Here is an 11635-nt window from a genome sequence, read left to right on the forward strand (position 1 = left end):
CACCATCACGAGGCTTCCTAGTGCCTCACTACAACAGTAGTCGTCACAGCCGTCAGTAAGTGGGGATCACTAAGCTACTGTGCACCGTGTTCTGAGGCCACTGGTCGTCACAGTCGTAAGAAAGTAGGGGATCACTTAGTATCAGGGGGTGTGGAGGGGAGTCGGGAGAGGTTTCTTTATTCCCGCACTAAAACTTGGTTATATGAACCAACCTGATATTCGCTTACCATTGAACAGAGGTCCCCAACCACTCCTTAACAGGACGAACAGCCGGTAGCCACACTCCTGCTACCGTCGGTCGACCAGCAATGAACACTGGAGTTCTTGTAATTATTTAAGAGATCACCCTGGTGCAACCCGTCCTCGACTCAAGTCCATTACATCCAGCGGTCAACCCCACAGACGCATTCATAAATTTTAACATGCTGTTCATTCAAAACGGAAATTTTCTCAAGTATAAATTAATATTATAATATATTAGCATATTGTGTATATATAGGTATAGGATAGGTTAGGTGTTTAGGTTCTGTTGGCGATTATTTGTATTTGTAGTACGTGGGTGAAGCATTTATAGCGTTGTGATTCGAAGAAAATTCGTCAGTGAAGCACTTGTTCCGGATATGTTCGAACGTCAGCAGTTGTGAGTCGTGTGTAAACCGCTTTTCATTCATAAACAGGGGGTTTGGCGGTTGCATGGAATCACTTTCGGATCTTTGTTTGGAGGACGGGCTGCCTGGTGAGCGTCTGGTTCTGGGAGAGGGGTTCAGCGTCACCTTTGTTCAGGGTTACGGCTCACACTGCCTAGTTGTCATGTGTACACACCCCCTCTTGTGGCGCCGTGACTCCCCGCACTCTCCTTACTGTGGGATGATCTCTCAATCCTCCTCAGTTATAGTCCACTATCACCCATGTTATAGCCGAGTCTTTCTCTCTTTCTCTCTCTCTAGCCAGGAAGCCTCACCAGGAAAAGAGCAAAAGCCAGCTAACAAACATAATAGTTAATACATTTAAACATACACATAAAGGAAATGGTTATAAAACAGTACAATCACCTCTTAGGCTACTACCAACTGATAACACACTAATGTCACCTTATGTCTCCATCCTATAACTGCACCAGGCTGCTGCTCGGACTTCAGTCCAGAGCCTTCTGCTTCCTTCACTGCTTTAGGCTGCAATACATGACACATATAATATGTATATATTTCCAACTCTACAAAAGCAACAATCTCTCACCTTACATTGCGCCTTTCACGCCAAAAACACAAGCAAGCACTCCCTTAGATATCGAGGTCCATATGGTCCTCTACTCCATTACTCGAGGTCCCCCACTACAATCATCATCTGGGTCCTCAGAATATGTCAGGAACTCCTGCAGTACCACCAATCACCTGCAATGTAGTCCTCCTTAAATGCCAGTGAAGCTCTCTCCAAACACTTTACACCAACGACGTGTAGCTCCCCACACAACTCTAAGATTCATTAGGTCCATGAAGTTCCACTTCTCACTGGAAGTCCTACTTCACCTAATAGTATAGCTTGTACTCCTCTGGCACGAAGTTCTCTCACTAACTTCCACCACACAAACATTGTAGCTTTCCCATACAAACGTTGTGGTTTTCCCATACAAACGTTGTGGTTCTCCCATACAAACGTTGTGGTTCTCCCATACAAACTTTGTAGTTCTCCCTCACAAACTCCAGAATTTGTATCTGGAGGGCGGTCAATCAGCTTCTGCTCCAAGATGTTGTCCTCCTATGACATCCAACCAGGTCTCTTTTAGACTGCCGCACAGCTCTTTTGCTCCTGACTTGAGTACATTAAGTCTTCCCACATAAACGCCTGCCTGATTTCCTCCTCTTGAAAGGGCACACAACTAGGTGGTCCTCCTCTACCAGGAGCTCAACAGAACGCGACATTCCCTCTCAACTTCTGTTGCTCAAGTATGGTCAAGATGTCCCGCGAGTTTCACTTCATGTCAGCAAAGTATCGACATCTCATGTCATGTCACTTATTTACATGTTCATCCTCTGCGCATGCTTTTACATTATTCACTGACATTTGTCATGTATTTAGAATACATTCATATATCTACACTTCCTCTAACTTCTCAATCAGGTCCAGTAGGCGGAGTCTAAGACAGTTAGACTCGTTCTTCAGGCTACCTGGGGTCCTAACATTAGGTACATTGTACCATGTTCTGAGGCCAGTGTGGTTGCAACCCACAAGAGTTTGGTGACTCGCACCATCACGAGGCTTCCTAGTGGTCGTCGTGTATAAAGAGAAAGAAGGTTTAGAAGAGGAGAGAAAGGGTGCGCCTATAGTCATGACCCATCAACAAATGGTCATCTTCCACCATCGCACTTCTCTCGAAACAATGAATCAACACAATATATTGTCAATATTATAGTCACCCTTTAAATCTGTATTAAAAATTAACTCTATAGTCTTCCTCAAGAGTGAGGGAAGACAAGCAAATAAATAAAAATTTTCTTAATTACAATAATTTTTTAGCAAAAATACTAATTAATATAAAAATGTAAAATTATATATAAAAGAAGATATACATTTTAAAGCAATTTTTAAATCACCTAAATTCACCTGACAGTTTTGCATTAAAACTGAAAAAAATATTTAAAAAAATATTAATTTCTTTTTATAAATAAACTTGCTTGAACTTAAAGCATAGAATTTTCTTGTAATTTTTTCAAGTATAATACTGTACCTCATAATTATAATAGTTAAGTGACAGGAGTTGGTGATAGTTTGGCTACTCTGAACTGAGATCACAGTCGTCGGTATGTGTAATTAGCTACTGTGCACCGTGTTCTGCGTCAGTTGGTTGTCAGTCATCAGTAGGTAGGGACTTCACTTTGCTACTGTGCAGCGTGATCTCAGGCCAGTAATCGTCACAGTCGTCAGTAAGTGGGGAGTAAGAGTGGCTTGAAGGCCAAGCCAAGTGACACTGGGTCTGGGGGCCAAGCCAACTGACACTGGTCCTGGACGCCAAGCCAAGTGCCACTGGGTCTGGGGGCCAAGCCAAGTGACACTGGGCCTGGAGGCCAAGCCAAGTGACATTGGGCCTGGAGGCCAAGCCAAGTGACACTGGGTCTGGGAGCCAAGCCAAGTGACACTGGTCCTGGTGGTCAAGTCAAGTGACACTGGTCCTGGTGGCCAAGCCAAGTGACACTGGTCCTGGTGGCCAAGCCAAGTGACACTGGTCCTGGTGGCCAAGCCAAGTGACACTGGTCCTGGTGGTCAAGTCAAGTGACACTGGTCCTGGTGGCCAAGCCAAGTGACACTTGTCCTGGTGGCCAAGCCAAGTGACACTGGTCCTGGTGGCCAAGTCAAGTGACACTGGTCCTGGTGGCCAAGCCAAGTGACACTGGTCCTGGTGGCCAAGCCAAGTGATACTGGTCCTGGTGGCCAAGTCAAGTGACACTGGTCCTGGTGGCCAAGTCAAGTGACACTGGTCCTGGTGGCCAAGTCAAGTGACACTGGTCCTGGTGGCCAAGTCAAGTGACACTGGTCCTGGTGGCCAAGTCAAGTGACACTGGTCCTGGTGGCCATGTCAAGTGACACTGGTCCTGGTGGCCAAGCCAAATGACACTGGGCCTGGTGGCCAAGTCAAGTGACACTGGTCCTGGGGGCCAAGCCAAGTGACACTGGTCCTGGTGGCCAAGCCAAGTGACACTGGGCCTGGTGGCCAAGCCAAGTGACACTGGGCCTGGGGGCCAAGCCAAGTGACACTGGGCCTGGGGGCCAAGCCAAGTGACACTGGTCCTGGGGGCCAAGCCAAGTGACACTGGTCCTGGTGGCCAAGCCAAGTGACACTGGGCCTGGGGGCCAAGCCAAGTGACACTGGGCCTGGGGGCCAAGCCAAGTGACACTGGGCCTGGGGGCCAAGCCAAGTGACACTGGTCCTGGTGGCCTAGCCAGGTGACACTGGTCCTGGTGGCCAAGCCAGGTGACACTGGGCCTGGTGGCCAAGCCAGGTGACACTGGTCCTGGTGGCCAAGCCAAGTGACACTGGGCCTGGTGGCCAAGCCAGGTGACACTGGGCCTGGTGGCCAAGCCAGGTGACACTGGTCCTGGTGGCCAAGCCAAGTGACACAGGGTTGTTATGGCCAAGTAAACTATGCCATGAGAAGTGTTAAAACAAATTTCCATGCTTCACCAACTTACTGATAAGCAATTTAAACTTTCCTCCTTCGTGCATTACTTAGAAAGTTGATGACTTTAAAGTTGAAGTCAATTTTGAACTTTGGTGAAAGTCAACAAGCACAATGAGCGATGTCGACAATTATGATGTTCCTTTGTTATGTTCAATAATAGAAGTACTTATTAGTACTTTCCCACCAAATAGTTCCTATATATAGCGATGGACCAACAAAATGTAGACTTTTGCATTATTGAATTTAGACAAACCTAAAACTTTTTATTTTCCATCAGCAACATAACTATGTGAAGCTGACTGACCCAAACATCTTCTAACATTCCTAGGCCTAATACACACTGTCCTCGGCCTAATATAGTGCATATATGTGCTATATACTAACCCTATAAATAGTTAAGTTTGGCTCTAATATTTACTTTTTACGAACTCTGTAAATTATTCCAAAAGAAGGTTTACTGGTGGTTCTTCACTCCACATTGGTACTTTCTACCAAATAGTTAAAATAAGTACTATCATCTTATGAAGTAGATAGTACACTATTGACTGTAGTCAATAGTGTACGGTGATGTCGGTGATGCCTGGAGTTAATGGGAATACTTGTTATTCTCTTATAAGTTTGTGTGTATCCATAATGAATACTTAGAATATTACTATTTTGGTTGTAATATTACGCGTCTCTGAAACATATGTAAATAAGTGATGAATATTTAATGGTTTGTCACACTTGTCAAAAGGAAAGTGTTTTTTTAAGCAATAATCAGGCTGTCATCCTGAGGTCTGCTAATTAGGATAATGTTAATTTCGTTCTAGAGGCAGAAACCTTTTATGTGTGGAAACGGACGCCATGACAGTTTTAAAGCATAGAATTATACTCAACCTTTTATATTAATGTAATTTAAGCTGTTGAATGTCTTCCTCAGTGAGTGTGCTTGTTGCTTGTGTCTTAATTGTGTGTGTTCTCATTTTGAACACCTGAGCCGCGTTCGCTATTTATGCATGATCTACTCTATTATACTTGTCTAAGCGCTTTCTTGGATCAGCTTTCAGGGTCGAGTTTCAGCTCTAGAGCCCTGCACTCGAGCAGTCGGCTATTGCAATGACTATACTTGCATTTTCTAAAGTATTTGGTATAAAACATGTGTACTGACATGCCTTCATCTATTTCCCCATCTAACTCGCTGCATTTATTTACAACTCTAATGCTGGGGAAGTTTTTCCTTGAGGTCTACGATGCACATTTCTTTCCGTAGTGTCAATATGCTTTCTTTCCTTCTAATGTTCCTGATAATGGACGTTGTATCTTTCTCTATTCTATCAATCAAACACTCATTGTTGGACCTCACGTGCCTATTGATAGACCGCATTTAATCATTGATTGATCTCCCATAGTCATTGATTGATCTCACATAATCATTGATTGATCTCATATTCTCATTAATGAAACACATATACTCTTAATATTTCTTGATTATGAGAGTAACCATCCCAAACAAAGATAAATTACAGTGCTAGTATATTCAAGAGATATATTTGGAGATATTCCAGCTCCAGATATTTGGTGCTGGTAATGCCTTATATTATTGCAGCTGCTGATGTTCTTATTATCTATATCTATCAAAGAATGTCTCTTTATCTGTCCATGGATGATGACCTGTCATTTATGGATTGTCTCGCGGAATTTTGCAGGGTGATTTGTCATGGTATAGTGAGTGTCATAGTGTGTTTGGGGTCCGCACACTTGCCCCTCACTAAGAAGGACTGGCTCCTATTCTGAATCCCACCGACTCTTGCGAAGTCTGAAATCAGTCAAATCAAACACATTATTCATTAGGATTTCCAGCTATTGTTGACGTTGACTCAAAGTTGAGTCATGGTGAGTCATCATCCCTCAAGCACGTGTTTTTTTCAATGAGAGGTAGAGAAAACGGGAGAGAGGGAGCGAAAACGGGAGAGAAAACAGGAGAGAGGGAAAGAAAACGGGAGGGGAGGGAGAGTAAACGGGAGGGGAAGGAAGTAGAGTACGTCAGATAGTGATACCCGGCGGTGCCCAGGTTTCTCTGTCTATCTATCTGTACAGGAGAAAGTCAATGTCTTTTGTACGGTCACCAACCATGACCGTACAAAAGACATTGGTACCTGAGGCTATATCCCCCAACGTCCCGACGGCACTTGGTGGTAAGCTTGGGTTTTGTTATTTCATCGTATCACCTCAATTTGTGGGGCCACGTGAACAAAGTGAGGTGATTCTATGAAATAACTATGCCCAGGCTTATCACCAAGTGCCGTCGGGACGTTGGGGATATAGCCTCGGCGTCCAATGTCTTTTGTACAGCCACGGTTGGTCGAGTGGTTAAGGTACCGGGTAAGCCAGTTGCAGTGCTCCGGGAAAATTGCGTTCGAATCCTTCTGGGGGTATGGAGTTTTCAGTTGCATATTGGCTTGGGGACTATTCTAGCGTGTTCACATGTGTGTTGCTCACGTGGCCCCACAAAGTGAGATGATATAGAATAAGAGAAGGGTAAAAACAAGAGACAAAAAAGGGGGGTGGGGTAAGCTTATGTTTGGTCATGTTTGTAGGCGTCTATATCTTTCGACACACTAGTTGTGTTTGTGAGAATATCTCTGGTGAAGGTCTGGTTATGAATAATGATTATATGTTCTTTAATAGAACCTTGCAACTAGTGCAATGTTAGGCATTTTGAAATGGAATTTTGTTGTCTTGCCTATATATTGAGCTCGTTGGGGCTGACAGTCCCCGAGTGGGCACGTGAAGAGTAGGGCTTTATTACCCACTAAGTTTTTTTGGAAGTTTGCCTTAGCAAAGCACATCGTACATATTATAACAAAATATGCACTGGGAAACTCCGGCCAAAAAATTTTGTTTACTATATTTTTCGGAGTTCGAAAATATTGACAAAGCCTTGAAACGTTTTGATATACATTTATTGTTTAAGTAATTATTGTTTAATTGTTGAATTATTCGTTGTTAGTGTCTTCCACTTGGGTAGTCGTGGGTACTCCCACACACACACACACATATATATATATATATATATATATATATATATATATATACGTATATATATATATATACGTATATATATATATATATATATATATATATATATATATATATATATATATATATATATATATATATATATATATATATATATATATATATATATATATATATATATATATATATATATATATATATATATGATAATGTCAGACCACGGAGGAAAAATGAAACAGGAATTTCCTTAAGTACTTTCGTATATTAATACATCTTCAGAAGGAGTGATTTTACAGATCGAGTGATGGGTATAAATAGGCAGGAGAGAATGGTGAAGTGAGGTGAGGTACAATACGTGGACAGCGCAGACGTCCCATTGGCCCATCAGATGCAGCCAATTGGCCCATCTGATGTCGCACAATGGCCCATCTGATACAGCACACATACACAGGCACAATACATAGATAATTATAGCATAAAATGGTAAATATATACAATGAATTAGTGAGACAAATGCGTTCCAATGATCCTACTTAAATCGCCCTTTAACTGATCTATTAATAATGGATCTAAGTTATATAGACCACTGCTAATATTCAAATTACTTTCTATTGTGATCTGTATCAAAGCAGATTCAATTATGTTTCTGTTATAGGTGCTTTTACAATTTGTTATTGAAGAAGCACTCTCCCAATCAATTTGGTGAGCTTTTTCTGACAAATGAACAAACAAAGCATTAGACAATTGGCTATGTCTTACAGAGTATTTATGTTGCGATATTCTACATTTTAAATCTTTAGATGTTTGCCCAACATAGAACTTATTACATTCTTTACAAGGTATTTTATAAATAACACAATTATCACTACGAGGGCTGTTCCTAACTAATAGCTTACCAACAGTGTTTTCGTAGCTAAACATTACATCTATATTAAAAAGTTTCAAGTCCTTGACAATATTCTCAAACCCAGAGAAATATGGTAAACATAACACATTCTTTGGGCGAATCCTTTCACCGCATACATTATTATAATATGTACGACGAGCTTTGTTACGGCAAACTTCCAAAAAATTCAGTGGGTAACAAAGCTTAAGACCAATCGAATCAATATTCTTAAACTCATCGTCTAAGAATTCTGGGCTCACAACTCGAAGAGCTCTTAGATACATTGAAAAGAAAATTGACTTTTTCACATTGTATCTATGCCCTGAAAAATAATGAACATAAGATAAATTATTCATAGGTTTTCTGTAAACACTAAACTTTAATGGAGAGTCTTCCCTATGAATAAGCACATCTAAGAATGGCAAACATTTATCAATTTCAGTCTCCATAGTAAATTTTATGGAGGTGACTTGGTCATTAGGTTTGGCTACAAATTCGTCTGTGTTTACATCTGAAGGCCAAATACGCAAGATATCATCAACATATCTAAACCATGGAATGATTCCAGGAGTTATTTTTGAAACAAATTTCTTTTCGAAGAATTCCAAGTACAAGTTTGAAAGCAATGGCGATAGAGGATTCCCCATTGCCATTCCAAAAGTCTGTAAATAATACTCATTATTAAAGGTAAATTTACATTCTTTAATGCACAACCTAACAAGACTGACAATAATATCAGCAGAAAGAGGTAAAACATGTCTCATTAGTTCACGAGCAAGATAATCGAGAATATCATCAACCGGTACCTATGTGAACAAAGAACAAACGTCAAAACTGATTAACTTTACATCAGGAGTGAGTAGTATGATTAGAGCCAGATAGGCGCACTTAACAAACAATGGGGGGTACTTATCAGACAATGGAATCAGAGGCGGGGAGCCAGATAGGCCCACTTATCGGACAAAGGAATCAGAGGCGGGGTGACAGATAGACCCACCTCAAATTGTAGTCTACGGTGTGCCCCACCACATTTCACTTACACTGTGTATCTCCGTTTAAACACTACAGTCATTATATAAATATAGGACTAATTAAGGATATATATATATTCTAACAAGTCTGAATGGCCCCTCCAGGACTATGTGCATATATGTCCGGAGCTATATAGGATATATATATACTCAAAATAAAAGTGGGTGAAAAGAAATAACACTTGTTTTATACAATATATTAACAAAAGTACATAGTGGCTTAAACGTAGTCGTAATCTAATTCCCCCCCATAATATTGTCTAACTAGACCCCTCCTCCGTGCCCACAGGTCTGTTGTGGGGTCTTCCCCCCCCTCCTGGGGTGATGATGACGATGAGTCATCATCCAGAGGGAGAAAGAGGTGTTGTGGTTCTACTTCCTCTCCTAGGGGGCTACTGTCGTCATAGCTTTCACTCTCACTGGAAGGGTGTCGCCCTTCCTCACCGTGTGGCTCGATGACGTCATCACTTTCACTTCCAGCGGTCACCCCTTGGGTTGAGGTGGATGGGTGGGGGTCAGGTGGTATGTCTGGATGGCCATAGCCTAGGCTTTTGTATTTATTTAGGTAATAGCGTTTATCATCAAATGCACTTAAACCCCTCTTAGTATTATGGGTGGTGACCATTTGTCCTCCTAAATTCCTAATTTGGTAGTATTGAAAAGTATTTACTACTGAATTGTTGTGAAGGGTTTCTTTAAAATGGCTATGAGTTAAAGATCTTTGCACAGCGCGGGGGATACCCTTAGCAGTAATGGAATTTGAATTGTTGTGCAACAGCAAACTATACATTTTGGGCTTGAGAGCTACAACTTCAAGGATGTGTCTATCTGAAACCTCTGACTTTAAAAGACCTAAAACACCCTTTTTAGAAGGATCATACAAGGGGTGAGTTTCAGGGAAGTTACTGGTATCGATCCATGATCTAAGGGGTTCTTTCCCCATCTCGTTAAAGACATCTTCAGTCATTAAACTGAAGATGAAACTGTCTGTATCGCTGTATATCAGTGCTGCCCTATCTGAATAGTGGTTCTTAAGTACCCTGTACCAAAAATGGTACAAACTGTATTTTGCTAGCTCAAGAATCTGGAACCCAATGTAATTAGGATGAGTAATTTTAATGAATGGTCTGGAACTGACAGACAATAATTTATTGTCACCTAAATGCACCATACGTTTAAAGCGAGGATTCTTCACCTCTCGTAAAAAGACCCTAGCTGAAGTCACTAGTTTGGTGTCAATGGCATAACGGGCTGGGTTCAGTAGTGTTTTACCAAAAACACTGTTCGTCAGTAATTTGAAGAGTGTTTTCCTATCGTTACTGGTGGAAGCATTTCTATTGTTAACGTTGGTGTTAACAAATTCTGCCATAAAATCAGACTGGTGGAACTCATAAATGGCATGAATAGCCCCTACTTCAAGACCTATCTCAATAAATAACTGTAAGAGGTGTAGAGATATGAAATAATGTTTCTTTGGGAGATGATCCCCTACCAACTTGTTGTTTTTTTGGGGGAGGTGTGTGATGTTGTTTGTTTCCAGAAGTCCCCTACTAAATGGTGAGATATCCTCCATACTTATTCCCCTATGGTGTAAACAAAGGGGTAGATCGTCTGTTAGTCTAGCTATTTCAGGTCTCACATGTTTGGTGTCAATTAATAGCCAGTACCCTTTGTTAGAAGAGAATGGCTGTTCTGTCATTATCTTCCCTTCGCTAATGAAGGAGTTCATCTCATCAGATGACAACCTTCTTAGACCACCATAGGGTAATTTCTTAGTCATACAACTCCCGTAAAGGGAGTTGAAGTCTAAGTATAGTAAGAAAGAAGACCTATCCTCCTGGGGGTTAAAAGATGGGTTGACATAGCGGTTGTTAGCTCTGGCATAACTCCTAACTGCAGTTGTAAAACCCCCTCGTATGTTTTGTGATATGAGATTGTGCAACGTCACATCTGCACTTAACTCCAACGATATTTTGCTACTTTTCAAGAAGCAATCATAGGAGTAGCCTGGAAGGCTACAGTAGTGAGTCATCTCTAAGGAAAATATATCATTTAGAATTACTCTATGGTGAGTAAAAATGTCAGCCAGTAAACCGACATCACACCTTAAATAAACAAGGAGATAATCCTTTAATGACTCACATCCCGTAGCCTCCCATACTAATTTAGAATGTCTATATTCTTCCAAAGTGATGGATGATTTGTTTAGGGAGCTGTAAAACATTTCAATAGGGGGGAGTGTTGCATCATTAAAGCAGCTGATTTTGTGGCATATTCATAAGGGAAAAACTGCTTACCCTTTAAGAGTAGGTGGTGACTCTCTTCGGGTAAACCTTCTATCATTGAGTGAGTGAATGTTAAGGGGCTGCCTGAATCAATGTGGGTCTTTGCTAGGGACGAAAGACTGCCCGTAATAAAAGCCAGTGAATCAAGAAATTTAAGGTTGCCTATTTCTACCTTAAGATATTTAGTTCCCTGCCTCATGAGGATATTGCTCTTAATATTTGAACCCATGGCAAACT

General features: G+C 41.3%; 1 protein-coding gene across 1 annotated transcript in view; it reads right to left on the bottom strand.

Annotated features, from left to right (window-relative positions):
* Window positions 1-1055: 1055 nt before the first annotated feature.
* The window catches only part of LOC123763069 (uncharacterized), a 12936-nt gene continuing 2356 nt past the window's right edge, over window positions 1056-11635 (bottom strand). Inside the window, exons 4-6 of the mRNA XM_069301932.1 lie at window positions 5963-5973; window positions 5682-5828; window positions 1056-1172 (exon numbers count right to left, since the gene is read on the bottom strand). Coding sequence (XP_069158033.1) covers window positions 1056-1172; window positions 5682-5828; window positions 5963-5973 — 275 coding nt within the window. The remainder of the gene's footprint in view (window positions 1173-5681; window positions 5829-5962; window positions 5974-11635) is intronic.

The sequence above is a fragment of the Procambarus clarkii genome, chromosome 47 (genome assembly GCF_040958095.1).
Source record: "Procambarus clarkii isolate CNS0578487 chromosome 47, FALCON_Pclarkii_2.0, whole genome shotgun sequence".
NCBI classification, from domain to species: domain Eukaryota; kingdom Metazoa; phylum Arthropoda; class Malacostraca; order Decapoda; family Cambaridae; genus Procambarus; species Procambarus clarkii.